This window comes from Nannobrachium achirus (assembly GCF_963921795.1).
Source record: "Nannobrachium achirus genome assembly, chromosome: 20".
NCBI classification, from domain to species: domain Eukaryota; kingdom Metazoa; phylum Chordata; class Actinopteri; order Myctophiformes; family Myctophidae; genus Nannobrachium; species Nannobrachium achirus.
Window position 1 is genome coordinate 37,860,735 of NC_137827.1, and position 19,383 is coordinate 37,880,117.

At 43.5% G+C, this 19,383-nt stretch overlaps 1 protein-coding gene across 1 annotated transcript in view; it reads left to right on the forward strand.

Moving 5' to 3' along the window:
- The window catches only part of sobpa (sine oculis binding protein homolog a), a gene marked incomplete at both ends in the record, with an annotated part of 64,572 nt that overhangs the window by 22,093 nt on the left and 23,096 nt on the right, over positions 1-19,383 (forward strand). Inside the window, 4 exon segments of the mRNA XM_080751033.1 lie at positions 393-513; positions 2,611-2,829; positions 10,179-10,330; positions 11,335-11,358. Coding sequence (XP_080607159.1) covers positions 393-513; positions 2,611-2,829; positions 10,179-10,330; positions 11,335-11,358 — 516 coding nt within the window.

Consider the following 19,383-nt stretch of genomic DNA (forward strand, 5'->3'; position numbering starts at 1 on the left):
AATGACATACACGTTTCCCTTCCTTCTTGTACAATACCTTGAATGACCACTAAGAACGTATATAGAGTAGAGTCAACAAATAAGCAATGCTAACATGTCATGGTCTCCTCGGGTATACAGCAACAAACTGAATGTTACATTCAACATTTCAAACAATCGTTTTGTCCAAAACGTTTCATTTTTACATATTGCCAACATGTTGTATGACAGTAGAATGAATGGCACCTGGCATAAGATGTACTATACTAGAACCCCACTGTCTCTGGCAAACAGCAACTCATAAATACAACTTATAATACTCAGTTAACGCTTTTTTTAACTTGCTGTTTTCGAACACGTCTGCCTTTTTTTCGGTTGTTAATCTAACCTCTACTCAACCCTTTGTGTTGCAGAGTTTTGCAGAGAACACCATGAATGAACTCCTGGGCTGGTACGGCTATGACAAGGTGGAGCTGAGGGACTCTGACAACTTGGAGATGGGAGAGACACCGCAACACATTTCAGTTCTCAAAGGTACATAATAATGCTTCTCCATTTGACAGCAAAACATGGTGTTTTGTATTCAGGAACAACTAATATAGCGTCGTTGTCGGGGTGAAAACCTCGTATGTCCCAAACCGGTCGTTTCGCATTTTTCATTTTAAAAATGATTTAAACTAGTGAAAACAGCCGATCTACAAGCACACAACGCCTCGCACCGCGAGGCGTTGTGTGCTTGTAGATCTGCTGTTTTCGCTACTTTTGTGCGACGGCCTTGTACAATGAAGCAGGGCTTTACTTTGCGAAAGAACATACAAATTTGAAACTTGGAGATACAAGGTTTCCACCCGACAACGACGATAGGGTACATACCGCATATCGTTGCTGTCGGGCAGAATCCTCTTATCTACATATTTTAACTTTTTGTATTTTTTATGTCATACTTGATTATACTACTGCGCGTCACACAAAAGGATAGCAGATCCACAAGCTTGTCGACCTGCTATTTCTTGCTGTTTTTAAAATGTAATCCTGAAAAGTAGACTAACAGTTTTGGACATATGAGGTTTCCACCCGACAGAGACGATATAACATCTCATCCACTTGAACCCTATATACTTTGTTGACTGGGATCCCACAGGGGTCTGTACCTGGCCCGCTCCTTTTTCCCTCTACCAAACTCATGCGTTACCCTTTCCGGTATAGAAGTCTTCACTGTCCGGTGACGGGCAGTAGCGGTCCGGGCACCTACGCTCTATGTAGCCTGACAGAGCATCACAGGTTCAAGTCCCGATCCTGGCGGCCTTTGCTGCCAACCTACTGTACTATCAATAAAGGCGTTAAATAAATCATTTTTTATGAAGGATCTGCTCACACTTGCCTCATAGGATCCAGATTATTGCTATTATGTTATATCAGTGTAGCATAAATAGGCAATGAAACAAGCGTGGATATTAATGTATCACTGTCGATGAATGTATCACACAAAGCACGTCTTGCGACTGCTGTGAATTGTGTTAACTGTGAATTTGTGAAAACCCCTTGTGTATGTGTTGACGGTGAATGTGCGTAAGCCTTTGTGTTACAGTATACTGTATGACATGCGTGATTTTACATTTGCACGTTTATTTACCAGTTCTGTTTTCCTGAGCAACCAACAACAAATCCTCACCTTCGGTGTAAACCTTTAATGTCCAAAACTGCTACTTTTCAGGAAAAAGAACTGGTGTTCCAATGGATCCAATGTAGTTGTTATTTGTCACACCTCTTGTTAATTCTTTTCAGTGATTCAAAATTAATAAAAGTAACAGACAGATGTAACCACTTTCACTTAAAAATGTATTTCAAAAGTTTGCTTCAATCTACACTACTACCCCAAATATAGGCAGAAAAAAAAATCTGATCTACAAGCGCACAATGCGTGCTTGCGTTGTGAGCTTGCAGATCGGCTATTGTGTGACATTCTAGTATGACAAAATAGGGTATCAATTTAAGAAGAAAAAAATCGCACCCGTGCGAAGTGAGCGGTGCAAAAATATTTAGGGAGTATGATATATTGTGGACTTCGATTTTCAAGCCTTTTCTTTAAATAACTAGACCAGGTCAACCTGGTTGTGCCAGACCCCCTGTCTGTCATCATCATTTATGACATCATACCTTTTGTAGGCATGTCATCATCATGTCATCATCATATATACCCTTTATATAGAAAACCCGGACAGACAGACCGACATTTGCTTATGTAGGCCTACCCATTTCATGGGTCTGGCAATCATAAATGCATGTTTATTTTCTCCGGCCTAAAGGGTGAACCAATTGGGTGCCTCTGTGTCTATGACATAGTTTTTTATGGCGTATTTTCTCCGGCCTAAACGCGTTCTAAATCAGGGTGAACCAATCGGGTGCCTCTGTGCCTATGACATCATGGACAAATCAACAGAATCGAAGTGTTTCATTGGTCTAGCTAACTCATGTCATCATCATTAGTGACATCATAATTTTGGTAAAAAAGCAACCATAAAAAGTTAGAATATGGAGACACAACAAGGTTTCTGCCCAACAGCACACACATATAAAAATGATGCTGGACTGAGCTCCTGTTCCGTTTCTCTATCCCCCTCCCCCCCTCAGAAAACTCCTTGCCAAAAATGCCAGCGTCGACAGAGAGCAGCGAAGCCTCTCCGGACCGAGCCAACGCCACCCACTCGGCCCCTGCCTCCAGGAACGGCGTCCCAGATCCCTCCACCACCCCGTCCACGTCAGCACCCAGCAGCACCAAGGAGCATGGTGGCACCCTGCCCATGATGGTCCCCGTGATCCCACCACCGCCGCTCATCAAGCCTCTTGCAGGTAGAGCAGTGTGCCCACGCAGCCAATACCACACATTAGGGCAGGGGTCTTCAACGTTTTCAGGCCAAGGACCCCTTAGTTGAGAGAGAGATGAAGCAGGGACCCCCACAACCGGTTCATAGATTCCATATAGTTTCATCGTTTGACAGCACAATCATCAGTGTATTTTGGATTCATGTCAATTTGTGTTTTCAGATATTTAACCACTTGAGCCGTCATTAATAAACTTAATAACTCCCCTCTACAACTAAACCTCTTTTCAGAAAATAGCTGATCTACGAGCTTGTAGATCTGCTATTTTATGCTAAAGTTATCAGAATATGAACGCGAGGGTTCAAGTGGTTAATATAAAAAAATCGGAAAAAAGTTTTTATCGCACAAAGATAGATTTGGAGGACCCCTTGTAGTAACTCTGAGGACCCCCTGGGGGTCCCGGACCCCCTGTTGAAGACCCCTCCTGCATTAGGGCATTCACCAACTATTCGAATATTCGAATATCAAAGTCACTATTCAACGTTGTTCACCGAAGTCGAATATTCGCTTATTTAAATTTTTATTTTTATTGTTTTCTCTTTAAAAAAGATATAGTTTATAAAGCTTGGCGAGTTAGGAAGTCATAAGAATGAGTTGTCGATGCCCCTGGTGGATGAATTTGTTAATGCTCTATACCAGGGGTACTCAAACCTTTTTAGGCTGTGACCCCCAAAATAAACATATTTGAACTGGGGACACCCACCCACCCTGACAAGCACTTGGAATTGTAGGTATTACATTTAATGTGACTCGGTTCCGCAGATAAATATTGTGAAAATAGCAGATCTACATGCTCACAACGCCTCGCAACGCGAGGCGTTGTGAGCATGTAGATCAGTTATTTTCACAATGTTCGCCTCTTGCTGACTTAATATTTGACAGTTTGTCCTGTCGAACATTCGACTATTCGAATACTTTGAGGTCGAATAATTCGAATACTAAAAATCACTATTCGTGAATGCCCTACCACACATGCATGCATACTGCAGGTAGAGCTGTATGTCCACACAGCCCCGCATCAATACCACACATGCATGCAAACTGCAGGTTAGGGATGGAACGATAATCGTTACTATCATTTATCGCAATCTGTCTAGCCATCGTCAAGAAAAGGGACCGCCCACCACTACTCTGTCTCGAGAGAATGCGTTTATCGTGATAAAAAACACTCTACAGTGTAGAGTGAGTCAACACTAATCGTATCGTGGAGTTTTAAGTTTATCGTGAAATTATCCTCCGCTATGTACTGGGATCAATTCACCTTTTATTTGCTGAGCTGCATACCCGGTACCATTTATTTGAAACCCTCTATAATTGGTAAAACAGACCTGGAAATAAAGTACTTGATACAGTCTTTTTTTTTCACTCTCTACCAAATCTCTTGGCCAAAAGATAGCCGATCTACAAGCTCACAACACATCGCAGCGTGAAGCGTTGTGAGCTTGTTGATCAGCTATTTTTGGGCAAAATGTTCAGGCCCAGGATAATGGATGTTTTGATTATTATATTTTGATTATCGCGATAATATCGTAAATCGCAATTTCTTTGGTCACAATAATCGTGACATGACATTTTCATATCGTCCCATCCCTACTGCCAGTACAGCAGTATGCCCAGTGCCCACGCATCCCCGCATCATTACCACACTTGCATGCATACTTAGGGCTGTCACAATTAATACATAATCGTCTAATCGTGATTATTTGACATAATCGTGATTATTTTTCATAATCGTCATAATCGTTTCCATGTAAAAAATAGTGGAAATATAGGGTAAAGGGTTACCAACTCTCCATCATTTAGCTGGGGACCACCTGGAACCTCTTCAAGGACCACCGGTTGAGAACCACTGACTTAAAGGAGTAGTCCACCCAAAAAATGACTTGCTCTTGATCAGTTACACCCACCATGAAGCCTTGAATTCATGAAAATGTCTTAGTTTTTGTCACATTACTTGGCCAATAATGTGATGACCGGCGGACTAGCAGAGTCGCTGGTATACTGTAGGAGACTCAATTTAGTCTTTGATAACACTTGCACATCCCATGTCTATATGATGCATTATGAACATACTTTGCTACATGATCTGCTATATATCTGCTATAAAGTTTGGGAACCACTGATCTAGACTTTAGTAAAATGGACATGAGTTGTCTATCACATCTGTCTATGCCAAATTTACAGTATTTGCCAAAAGTAGTCGATCTACAAGCGCTTGTAGATTTCAGCAAATTTTGGTTAAGTGGTTAATATAACAATACATTGTTTCTTGGAAATAAGAGATGCCCGGCCAGGGTGTCCATTATTTGACATTCAGGTAGTTGACAATGGCAAACCTACTTGTAGATCTGGTCTCTGTCTGGTGGAAACCTCATATCTCCAAATCTGTTACTTTTCATGATTCAAATTAAAAAGTGTGTAGTATGATCAAGTAGGGCGTTAGTTTACGTAAAAACAACAAAAAGTTTGAATAAGGAGATAAGAGGTTTCTGCCCGACAGTGATGAAATCAGGCTTCCCTCCCTGTTGCAGTGAGAGACATCCTCTAAGGTTCCCTCTGGTATAGCTCCCAATTATCACATTATGACTATAGGAGAGTGTGAGGGTAAAAAAAAGAAAAGAACGCAGGCCCATTAGTCTTTCACCTCCGCTCACCTCCTTATCGCCAGCCGGCGAGGCTTTGCACCTCTTGTTAAGCTTAATGGATCGGCCGTGCCATCAGATTTTAAGCAAAGACTAACTCACAATTAAGGGAATAAGTCCTTGGGGGTCTAAAAGATTGCATAGTGGGCCCCATCATGCATATTTTATATCCTTCATTGTCTCTCTCTCTCTCTCTCTCTCTGTAAGTGTGTCTCTCTCATTCATATGGTCTCTCCTTTGCAGTCTCTTGCTCTCTGGGTCAGTTAGTGGAGTAGCGAATAAAATTACAAAAAACAATAAGAATAATAATAACTAGTAAGACGCCTCAGGGTGATGTCGCGCCAATTCTTGGTCATCTGGCCAGTGATGTATTATATCGGACCAGTTACCCATATATAGAGACCCTTGCATGATAGTCAACAATGTGATGTCAGAAGAACATGCCCACATATGGGCTTTACCAAATATGGGCATTCCCAGATATGCGCTTAATATTGATGACATCGGGACAGGGATCTCCATATATGGGCATAAAACGGACAAGGACGTATTTAAGTGTGACTCGTGATGACATCAACAATCTCCATATGAGCGTGATGTCAGAGCGGCAAACCCATTCTGTTAAGAGTGGTTCCCCTGACATCACAGTGACATCAGAGCATGATGTCAGGGTGACAAAACCATAGAACCACAGTGTCAGGCGTGACGTACTGACAGACAGACAGACAGACAGACAGACAGAGATACGCAGACAAGATGTGCCGGTTTTCATAGTAAACTTGCGACCGAGGTACGCAATAAAAGCATCCCTCCAGTCTTCTTTCAGGCTCACCTCGAGATTTTGCTCTTTTGCATCTTTACCTGGATGAAGGCAAGGCTAATGAACAGAGCATGGGAACCAACGTCACAACGTTTCGTTATTCATTTCATGGCACCTTGTTATTTTCACGCAGTCACAGGAATACTGTAGTAGGGGGGTCGTTTTCGCTCCCCTTTCCCAAATTCTGTCTCTGCACAAAACACCCACATCTGCACCGAGGGACAGAGAGATGCCCAGCAATTATGCAGCATACTAAAAAATGCCACCTTCTTTTCCGCCATACCTGCACCTCAAAAAGACCCTTTGTCGTTTCCTTTTTTTTTTTTTTTTTTTTGTCTCTCGGTGGGCATGAATAATTCAGAGGACGGGGAGGGGGGGACAAGTTGAAGGGAGGGGGGGGGGGGTGTGGGTGTGGTGGGTTTTGGCGTACAGGCTTTTAGCAGGACCACACCATCTGCTTCCCCGCCTATGCAGGGGCCTGTGGGGACTCCTCTTGGGCGATGCCAACACGGCTCCCGCGCTCTGCTCTGCGCCAGGGCGGACCGACCTCCTGTGCCACCAGCAGACGCAGGGGATAATGAAGCCCTGTGTCTGGCCGGCGGAATGCAAACATCTCCGCAGAGGGTTCCACGGGGTAATGTTGACACTCGGGCAGGTGGAGAGGGGGGGAAAACAAGGCCCCTGCAGCAGGTATCTAAGCTCATTAGTCGGCTCTTCTCCCGGCTGATTTGGGAGCGCTTCCGAGCGTGGCAACCTTCTCTTCATTTTTTTTCTTCCGCAAAAACATCCAGTTGTTGTAGTTTTTGTTTTGTTTTTGTGGTCAGTGGCAAGTTTAAGTTCGGCATTCAATTCAATTCACTTTCGATACAGCATAATCTATGTAAGCTGCTGGAGAACCGGTGCTAATGTGTCTGCTGACTTGACTGCATGCACTGTACAGCATGTGTGGGATAATTATAGTCTGTGAACTGCCCACACACACATAGGACTGCAACTTTATTTATTGATACCAGTAAGACTCCCTAATCGGGAGATAAGTGACTGTCACGTCGCATTCACAAACTTTAGAAGGCAATCATGGCGAATCAGGAGGGAATATGGGAAATGTGACACATCCATGTTGATGACATGACTTTAGAGATACTGTGTAGCGCTTTGCGTGATTTTGGGGCAAAATCTGTAGGAGCAGTGTCCAAAAAAGTGTTCGCAAAAATCGGCCTGATGGTGGCGCTAGAAGAGGGCCATGTGAGAAATCAGGGGCGGAGGTTGTGATTTGCCATCCAAGGAGTGTGTGTGCAAAGTTTGGCATCGATAGGCCCAACGGTGGAGATTTATTAATATGACGTCATATAGACCGTCAACCGTGGTTAACCACAGAAACATGTCCAAATGCCCATCCCTAGTTGGAACTCTATCCACAAGCGCACAACAAGCTTGTGGATCGATGTTTTTTTTTGGTACGAGGCACCGGTGCACAAGTATAAATCAGTCGTAAGAGGCTTACAACATGCCACCAGCAGTCACCGTTTACCACAAACGAGACACACTGATGTCCCCGAGGGTCTGTTTATATAACTCATTAAGATTTTAATGACTATGTTTTCCTGTTTTTATTTTTTTTGCACGTCTGTAAATCTGAGATTAATTTTCCATAGATGCTCTGTTTCTTCAATGACACAGCAAGCTCACATTCATCAATCGTTGATTAATTTAGGTGAGGTGGAAGAGGGACAGGGGAGAGGGTAAACAGAGTTCCTGGCTTGAGTATGGTGGCTTTGGATTCCATATCAGGAGTATTCAGAGTGGACTTTCTTTAGGGTTAAGATTAACCCTGGTGTACATATATTGGGCAATTCTTTTAAACGATTTTCCAAAAGTAGCTTACCTTTCTTACCTGTGCTATTGTCAACTTCATTTAGTCTTTCCTTTTCTCATTTCAGACAAGTTATGAGTGAGCAGTTATGGGTTAAAGGGGCATGAAACCATAGGCTCATTTTGTAGTTTGCTTTCCACTTCAGGGGAAAAACTACAGCAGGGTAAAACATGGCAGGCTGCTATCACTGTTTACTCTTAGTACACAGTGCTGTAAACAACACAGCTGCCTGAAGCTAATCAAATGAATAATGGCTGTGCTGGATGTTAGGTGTGTAAATACCGTCTACCATGCTTGCACATTGGCATGCCCTTGGCTCTGAAAATCTAACACACTCATTATTAATTTGGTTTGGTGCAGCTGTGTTGCTTACTAGGTCACCCAGCGGTATTGCAGCTGTTGAGGCCGTACTCGGACGGACAGACAGACAGACAGACAGACAGACAGACAGACAGACAGACAGACAGACAGACAGACAGACAGACAGACAGACAGACAGACACACTCAGTAAAATGTTGGAGGTGGTAGACACCACTCAAAAAATCGGCCTGGGGTGTCATGTCCCTAAGTGTCTTGCACAGGGACACCTCAACACATTGCCGGGGCCCGAAATCAAACCTGGGACGTTTTGTGTCCTCTCTCAGCTTATAGATAGATACCTTTATTATCCCAAGGGGGAAAATCAGTCGCCCAGAGGCAGCACAGCAGTATAAAGATATTTACAAAGTTACAGAGACGTATGAAAAGAATACAAAAGAACAGAGTACAGTAAAGAGCAAGGTACATCAAAGAAAGGGAACAAAGAATATATTCTGTATACTGTATATACATAAAGTGTAAAAGAACTGTCTATGCTCAAAGTGAAACAGCCAACTTGAACAAAAGAAAAAAGGAAAAAAGCACAACTATCAATACAGTGCCCAAACAAAAGTATCCATAACAGTCAATGCTAGTCAGTGCTACAAGTGTCTCACCACCATGTCAAACACAAGCAAAATACTCAATACTACTAACACAACCTAATTAGTGCTGAGCCAAACACAAAAAGTAACCCTTTTGGCCGTCCCTAAGCTAGGCCTGATGATGAGGACATCATGTCATCCCCAGCAGCAGCTGACTGAGCCCCCAATGTATTCTCTTTAAAGAGCCCCCTGTGTAGTTACAGTAGCAACATTATTCGTCATTATTAATATATCGTCAGGGAGCGTTGTTGGACCCAGTTCCGGATCTCTGATATATCTACACTGCCTGACCTTAAACAGTAATTTTCCCAGAGTCCCTGACTCCCTGTATCCATTTTTGGTACACTGACTTGAGGCAGGACTTCAGCATAAATCCAGCCGTGGTTTCTGTGGCCTGAAGTTTGATCCGTTTTAAACCGACCCGGCAGCTGGACTCAATCAGTAGAATAAACACCATTTGGGTCTATTGGACCCGATACTTCTCTTGTTGCCGCATGCTTGTTTAAGTCCCTGCTGTGCCGTGGACCTACACGCTTTATAATTTAATAAGTCTCACTTATACCGGCTTTTATGCCTCTGTGTATGAACGGAATCAGAAGTGCTTTAATCAGCGGGGACACCATGTACCTTACGGCGGAATTTGTCTGGGTGGTATTGATACAGACATATTGACAACTTTACATGCTGACTGACACAAACCCATGCACAGTTTACTGGAACTAGGAGGACCACACATGCAGAGCAAAAGGGACAATACCAGACATACGTGACAAATGCTTCCTACATGTACAGTTAGGATCAATGGTAGACAAAGTGTAACTAAAGTATTCGAAAGTAGAAATAGTACTTTTTAATTTTTTTTGTATTAACGCATTGCTGTATTGAAATGTAGAGAGAGTGCATACAGTACCTGCAACTATATTTCAATTGCATCTATGGAGCGTTGAGCATCGTGAGGCCTGGCTGTATTTAAACGCCCCCCCCCCCCCCCCTGCCTGCTGTTTCTCGTGTCTTCCAGATGAGGACGCGTCCAACGTCCAGATCATGTGTGCCTGGTGCCAGAAGGTCGGGGTCAAGCGCTACTCGCTGAGCATGGGCAGCGAACTCAAGAGCTTCTGCAGCGAGAAGTGCTTCGCCGCCTGCCGCAGAGCCTATTTCAAGAGGAACAAGGTAGGTCACCTACCGCCCCCCGCTTCCCCCCTATCATCAGTGGGTCCGACTCCAGTAAAACACAGGGTCATCCAAACTCACAAAACACAAAGAAGCTCTACGGTGTCACTCCTCGTCACACATATCGTGTTATTCTTTCTCCGTAAATTGAGGTAAAGGGAAGCTATATCGCCATCAGCCTCTAGCAGGGGTCATCAATGTGTCCGTATACGGACAAAATGTATCCGTGGCAAAGACTTGGGCTTGTCCGTAGAACATTTTTGATTTTCTTTTTTTACACACCATTGCAATGTTCTTATTTTGATCATGAGACCCAATTACTGCATGTCAATGTCAAGTCTCCTCTAGGTTTTCTTCCGAATATGTATGACATATACTGTACTACGACACTATGGCAAAATAGGAGTCTAACTACCGGTATGCTAGTCGTTCTCAAATGTTTTACTTGCAAGGACCCCTTAACTCTGAGAGTGTACAAATGGAACCAATTGGTTCCATTTGTACACTGCTATGGTCATACATTTTTTTATGTCTGTGGCAAAAATGGAATTTTGACAAAGATGTCCACCACAAGCAAACATGGCGATGACCACTGACCTCTAGCTGTTGGTCAGGGGAGCCTCACCCCTTATTGTGGCTCTGGCTGTTATTTTCTCCCGAGTCTCACAGCTCCAGATTTTTGAAGTGCTCTTCTCTAACCAGGGTCTTTGCGACAAGCTCGTCATGAATACACACTTGAATGCCACTGTCGGCCTACTCAGTGGCTTATGGCTTGAACACATTAAGTGCGTTCAAGTACATTTTAACCAGAAAGGAACAGGACAATCAGTCTTGGTTTTAGAAATGTACAACAGTACACCTTTAGGTGAGCAAGCACAAAATGCCTCTGTGTCCTGACGACATGGCGGAAGGCAGTCATGATTGAAGTTGTCAATATTGTTTTCTGATTTAGTCCATGATGAACAGTACAAATGAAACAATCTGCTTTCTCTCTTATACCAAAGCTTGGATATGTAAGGAATTACAATGTGAGTATGGCGTGTTTTAATCCCCTTCCTTGTTTGTCCTAAAAATCAGTTTCTTCATTCACAACATAATCACTTTTTTAAGCGCACATGTTAGTGGAGCAGGAATGAGATCAGAGGTGCACATGTATCTGTTCATTTTGAATGGAGTTGATATCCAGTTGGTTTTCTTTGCTGACACTTTATTTTTCCCAGCATGAGAGTCAGGCTGAGCCTTGTGCCTGCTGTGCTGTCCCGTCTCGCACCATGTTTGTTCACCATTTTTCCACCTAAATATTTGTAGTTGTTCACCTTTCTGGCCTAGTGGATTGGGGCAGAGGGCACACTTAACCTGTTAAAACATGGGAAAACATCTGTGTCATTTTAGATATGAGCTGTATATACTGTACTCAGCACAAAACGAAAGGAAACTTGACTTCGGTCCATTATATCTCCCCTTTAAAAATACCAATTTGTATTGTGTTTGATATCATTGTTATCGTTGATTTGTCACCTTTACAACGAGGTACAGATTGTAAGGATCTGGCATTCGTGGAATGAACCAACACAGCTAAACGTGTGGGTATGTATCGCCCCTCCAAAAATGGTCAAAATGGCCTGCCAGGCCTGCAATACTGTTCTTTGGTGTTCACCTTTGTTGCTTGGTTCATTGAATGATTACACTCTCCCACAGTAATAAGGAAAAGAGAAAACAACACATATTGGCCATTTTCACACTTTGTTAATTTTAAGCTCAGTGTCAGGGAAGCCTAAAACAAGAGTAAATGCCAGCAGAACAGTATTGCAAGCCATTTTGGTAAATTTTGGTAGGCGCTAACCACACGTTTGGCTGTGTAGCTCATGCCTCGAATGCCCGATGCTTACAAACTGTACCTCGTTGTAAAGTTGACAAATCAACAATAAAAATGATATAAAACACAATACAAATTGGTATTATAAAAAGGGGAGATATAATGGACCGAAATCACAAAGCAGCACGAATGCAACATAAGCAATTCATAAGCTCTAGACATATAGAATTTCATTAAGACGGAAACTTACTGTAAAAAGCTTATATCACAAATCAATCTGAATTCATTTATAAAAATCGATAGGATGGCTAGAAACTATATTGTAGCCCCAATGACAACAATGAAAACTAGCCTTCTGTCTAACTACTGCACATTAAAAGTAAATGTTTTATTAAAAGAACAAAGCAAACTGAGGTGCTCCATGGAACGCATATCCCCACCAGGCATCGTTGCCTATCCAGGGCTGTCATAGGTTGCAGCTGTCAGACACAAGAAAGCTGCGGGAAAGTGTCTTTTGAAGGAGATGCAAAATGGAAATATATAGTTTGGCGGAAATGGGCATGACAATTTGATTGTGCGACCTACGGTTGAACGGTTCAAGACTTTGAAAAAATTGGGGTGGACTGCCGTCCTTGGCCTACTGGCAGTGTGCACGAAAAGTTTAATGCTGATCAGTCCAGCGGTTTGCGAGATTAGCTTAGAATATGCAGGGATCCAGCCTACGTTTTTGGCGAAGCCAGCCTACGTTCACAGTCTGGAAAGCCTCCCATCTCCGTGCCCAAACAGGAGAAAGCCACTTATGGCTTCTGATTAGTCTGTTGAGGGGGCGGGACCTGTGTGGTCCAAAGAAAAACTCTAGTCACTTCCTGACTTGCCTACGTAATGGAAATACAAGTCAAATGGACCCTGGCCAGACTGAGAAGTGAAGTGAGAAAAAGACAAACGTAGCGAATCAGGCTGGATTCCAGACAAGAGAATATACTGTACACACACACACACACACACACACACACACACACACACACACACACACACACACACACACACACACACACACACACACACACACTTTTTAGTCATAGTCTTTTGAATAAAATGTCATTTATTTTAGTCATAATTTAGTCAACTGAAAAGTATTAGTTTTAGTCTAATTTTAGTCGACTAAATATCATAACCAAAATACATTTTAGTTGACTAAATCAACTGTAGATTTAGTCAACTAAAATGTATTTTGGTAGGCCTTGATGGCATCGTAATGACACTTGGTTGCGTGCTGAAAATAGCCTGAGAGCAACCAAACATAAAATTACTTTCTTCTCCACTTGTCCCTCCCTAACGTTTTAGTCTAGTTTTTATTTTGTTGACCAAATTGTCAATATATTTAGTCTTAGTTTTAGTCATCACAGCTTAGTTTTTATTTAGTTTTTATTTAGTTTTCATCAGAAAAAAACGCAGTCGACAAACATTTTTCGCCATAGTTTTAGTCGCCGAAATCAACACTGACACACACACACACGCAGGCACACAGGGACAAAAACATTATCTCCATGCCTGTCCTTGGAGCCTTGTGGCGATGACAACCAAGGGTATCCAGGAGAACATTCCCAGTGATGTTTTATTAAGCACAACCGGCCGGACATGTGGAGAAAATTTCAAGTAGAAATGTAGAGCATCTGTATCTGCAGCTCGGATCTCCATGCCCAACGAGCATGAAAATCCAGTCATTTTTGGAATAGAGCTGTCATGAATAGACAGTCAGTGATGCCTTTAGGCCATTGCATAATGCAATTGTTGGGACACAAACAGTCTATTTCCATGTCCCTGGTGACCTCCAGGTTGTGGCATTTGTTGGTCTCAGGCATGAGGCTTTATAAATATGCATTCACCTGGGTCATTGTGGATGTGCCTGCCTGTTCAACTGATGCTTTTCAAGGTGACCTGGGGCCTGCTGGGAAATGTGTGTGTGTGTGGGGGGGGGGGGGGGGGGGGGGGATGAAAATAAAGATATGTCATTGTCACAATACAGTTGTCACAAACACCTTTGTGCACTCGAACACACACAACATATATATTCCTAGTCTTGGTCACTATAAAAGACAAAAATTCTGTTTGAGTTGATTTCTACCCCTTAATTGATTTTAACCACATGAACCGTGGCATCCCGTTATGCCATGCGTTTGACGAAAATAGAAGCCTCGATGCGCAATCCGTTGCTTGTATATTGGCTATTTTCTCAAAGAGGCTGTGTGTCGTGTGGACTAAGTATAGAACCCTTTGTTGGGGGACACCGGGGGTTAAAATGTGGACAAAATGCTGAACCTTGATTGGTTCCAGGATCCACACGAAGCCATAGGTTGTAGTGGTTCTGAAAAAGGGGTCCTTGAGGGTGTTCCAATAGCCTAGTCTACCCACCCTCCCATACAGTATAGGCTATAGCAAGTTAGCAACATAATTAACTTTTTTATATTTTGGCACATGGCACTACATATTTTCAGACGGGGTCCATGGCCAGATATATATCAATTCGGAGGTCCTTGAAACATGAAAATGTTTACAACCACATGTTGGTGCACCTACTGTGAGCTCAGCTAGGCCAGTCACTAATTATTTGAGATAATCGCAATCATTTTGCATTATCGCTTCCGTGTCGAAAAATCTTCATATCTTTTTCAATGTTCATAACATTTTCCAAAAATCTTCTAATGCACTATTAATGTATTTCTTTCCCCCTTTTTGTATTATGTTATTAAACGTGTCGGTCATTTCTTTGTATATTTAGGTTAGTTGCCCTGTACAGCCTCAAAGCCTAAAAGCCAAACAGAAACAAACATTTCATTCATATGTTCACCACCAAAAACACTAAATCATTAAACTGTGATTAATTGTGTGACACGTAATTGTCATGTAAAAATGTCATAATCGTGGCAGCAGTGCTAACAGGCTAGGGCTTTGCGTTCTACACACCTCATCATCACCCCCCGGTACAGGAAACACACATAAAGCGTCCCGAGGAAGCGTCTGCGAGCGGCGGACGCACAGGAAAAGGCCTAAGTTCTCGGTCTCTGCCACGGCCAGGGCGGCTCAGATTCTATATTTTGTCTGGCGCTCGCACATTCATGCAGGCCATTTGTGTAAAGCGATACCCGCATGTTTCTTTTCTCATGCACCCACAAGGTTGGCCACAACAACAAGGCCTCCAAGGCTTTTTTTTTGCTTGCTTGCGAGAGACAGAGAGACAGAGAAAAAAATTGTCATGGCTGGGGAGAAAAGAAAAAAAAAAGGCGTATCTCATGTCTGTGTGCGTTGGATAGGAGAGAAGCGATGAGGGGGGGGGGGGAATGAGGTAGGAGGAGGGGGGGGGGTAAGCAAAGTCACTGGTATTGTGTTGCATGAAATATACTCAGTTGCTTCATCCGTGCAACCCTATCCCCTCCTATGGTGACCAGCAATTGGGCATTTTTTTTTGGGGGGGGGGGGGCAGTGGTGGAAAAAGTATTGCCATTTTTATACTTAAGTAAAAGTATCAATGAATGCTGCAATGTAGACTTGTTCTGTTACAAGTAAAAGTCCGGAATTCAAAGTTTACTTGAGTAATGCCCCTACAATTATCTCTGGCAACATTGGCCCGATCGATGCCAAACTTTGCACACACACTCCTTGGATGGCAAATCACAACCTCCGCCCCTGATTTCTGACATGGCCTCTTCTAGCACCACCATCAGGCTGACTTTTGCAAAACACATTTTTGGACTACAGATTTTTGGCCTAAAATCACACAAAGCAGTAGGCCTACACAGTATCTCGTCTTAAGTCATGTCATCAACATGGATCTGTCCCATTTCCCATATTCCCTCCTGATTGGCTACCGTTGCCTTCTAAAGTTTGTGTATGCGACGTGGCGGTCGCTTATCTCCCGATTAGGGAGTCTTACTGGTCGTATGTCTAAAATGTAAAAGATAGTTTGAAAATAGCGGATCTACAAGCTCACTATCACCGGCTATCACCGCTCCAAAAATACTTCAAAAGTGTACTCAACCGCTTTCTACCACTAAGGGAGGACTGTGTGTGTGTGGGGTGGGTGGGTGGTGGTGGGGGGGGGGGGGGTTACTTTCTTTCATCTCCTCTGCGTAGTGCCTGATATCTACTTAGTGGTAGGACGGTGTCCCGTGCCCGAAAATAGATGTACAAGCTCACAAAAGTATCGCAGGGCGACACCGGAGCACTGCATGTGTATGAATCAGGCTTAACGCCTCACTATTTGTGTGTGTGTGTGTGTGTATGTGTGTGTGTGTGTGTGTGTGTGTGTGTGTGTGTGTGTGTGTGTGTGTGTGTGCGTGTGTGTGCGTGTGCACTTGTTTATGTGCAGGGCAAATGATGATTAATGGTCAGATCGGTGTTGGACTTGGATGAGTCACTTATTTGGCTGATTATTGGAGGGTTTAAGCTTGTGGGTGAGGCTGTGTTGGTATCAGTTATGCCATGGTGTTCTGTTCGTCATGCCTGATTTTGTACCTTGTCGTACAATGGTGTCGTTCGGCAAAAATAGCAGATCAGACCCCCCCCCCCCCCCCCCCCCCCCCCCCCCCCCCCCACACACACACACACACACTTCTTGGATCGGCACATTGATTGTGACGCATGTCTTTATTTTGAAATGCGTCTCTATGCCGACTGTGATTTTTCCACCGTTTGTGTGACCCTCTGTGTTGCAAAGCGAGTTTTAATTTGAAATGTAACCCAGTAAAAGAGAGAGGGGGGGGGGGGGGGGGGGGGAATCTGTCCCCCCAGGAAGATCATTTACACATGGAAAGCTCAGTGCGGGTTTCTGAAGACAGGCTAAGGATCAAGAGACAAGAGTCAAGAAAACAAGACAGAACTATGACGTATGACGAGCACATTTGGGCATGCTTTCAGCCTGATCCAAGCCCCATGGTCTTCCATTGTTGTATATCGTTGTTGTCAGGCAGTTCTTCTGTAAATTATTGCTCCACTTGATCATATAGAATGTGTTCCAGGGGCCACAAGAAAGGTCCGCATCGGCCGGATTTGGCCTGCGGCCTGCCTGCCGGCCTGAATGTCACTGTCGAGGGCTCTTTGTGAATGGGATATGAAAGGGAAGACTTTTCAGTTACAGTTACAGATTGACCAGCGTAGAGGGGGTGCTCGGTTGGCACGGCGGTAAAGTAGCGGTCCACCACTGTGGAGGTTGTGGGTTCGAATCCACCGTGGTATGGCTTTGTCGAGTGTCTACCGTCTATACCAGGGTTTCTCAAAAAAGTTTCGAGCTCTACATCCTCCCGGTGGGGGCTCCTCACTGGCAGGTGAGCCAGAAGGATACAACAGTAGTAGTCTCGCGTAGCCAGACAACTATTCCACAATCTCCGAATGCTATATAGAGTCTGGAACGGCAGCTCCCGAACGGCGAGTATCGGAAGTAGCCGCTGCTGCACTGAACTGTAGTCCATTGGAAACATAACAGAAACACAATAGCTCAAACAAAGTCATTTGAGCGCCTATTCTTGTTATGGGTGTATAGTTTAAGAAAACATTTGAAAACAACATGGAAGTAAACACAACAACACCAGAAAAAGACTAAATAAAGCCCCAAAAATGTTGAAAGGAGACATAACGCTTCCAGTAGGACATGTTATTGCTACTGCACCAAGGGAGCGGTTGCGTCACATCCGCTTTATCTCGCACTCATCGTTTCTATTCCGTTTGCCAGACTGTATGCCGGGAGCATTTGCCCAAATCGCGGAGGCAACAGTCTGGCCCCGCGAGACTACAACAGCAGTGACAACACAGAAATGTGTGTGGAGAGGAATTCATTGGCATACAGGCATAGTGAATAATTTGGGGAGAAAGGGGGGTAAATCCTTTACAGTTGTTATGTGGACTATGTTTCTCTAACAGCTCTAATTGTGCACAGCGGCACTTTCAATTATCTCCAAGACCACAGTGGCAGGCTACAGTTTCTCTGCCGCTGAGCAGTTCCTGGTGTAGTGTCGTTATTAATGATCTTAAAGATTAAAATGGTACTTTCCGTGGTTTCTGGTGGTTTCCCTGGTTCACCATCCTTCTGGGAGGAGTGACGTGAAGATTATGTGCCATGGATTTTTCCTTCTCTTTATGGCCAGGTTTGAAGTGTTTCAGTAACAAGTCTTTCCTTTACCCTCCTCAAATCACGCTGGGCATGAGAGGGTGGTTATACTGTAGTAGGGCATCGACCAAACCTGGCGGGAAACCAGTTTTGCCTGATTTTTGCGTAAGAAACAAGCAATCTTGGCTACGAAAACAAGCCCAAAAGAAATGACTAGGTTGCATGATCATACATGATCATACACACACACACCAATATATATTGGCTATTTGATCACAGCGCATTTCATAGCTTGTAGATCTGCTATTTAAAAAAAGCCCAAAGTTGCATAGAATAAGTGGACATGGCAACACTTTGGGAAACCCCACTCCAGGGCGCGTAATAGTGGAAGATAACGGCATTCTGTCAAGCACCGCCCTGCCCCCGCTCTCATTGGCTGAATGCAAGACCGAGAAATACTTTTCCAACAACCGTGTCAGAGGCACACAGTCTCGAGTGACCAGATCTTATTTTATTGTTGTTGTTTGGGACACGATCAACACAATCCTGAGTTATTTTTTGTGTTCAATCTGTGAGTATTTCAGCATGATTCAACTGGTCATATGATGCAAAATGCATCATATGACCAGTTGTAGCATGCAGTTGTTGCATGCTGATACTAAAATATCTAAAAACACAGATGGAACACAAAAAATAACTCAGGATTGTGTTGATCGTGTCCCAAACAACAATAAAATAAGATCTGGTTGTCCCAGAGGTGAAGTAGTCCTTTAAGCCACATGAGGCATCTCCGAGCGAGCTAAAGCGAGCGAGTTGCCATGTAGAACGTTGTGAAGGTCACTTGAGCCTACTCAGCGGCGTTCGAGTTATTACTTTGAAATTGTTTATTGAAATAGTAAAATATGGCTAATACGTTTAGGCATAAGGGTTAAGGCCTTAAGGGTCGGATCCCTAGTCAGATCCCTAGTTGCACAGACACCAGTCTTTTATGACTCACCGGCCTATTGAGTCGTCATAGACCCACATGTGTTCGTTCTACACTGCATTGCTGTAAACAAAACCTCTCTGAGTAAATGAACACAGGACTTTGCAGTGTATGTGAGGTTGCACCGACAGGAGTTCATCTATGATTTTATG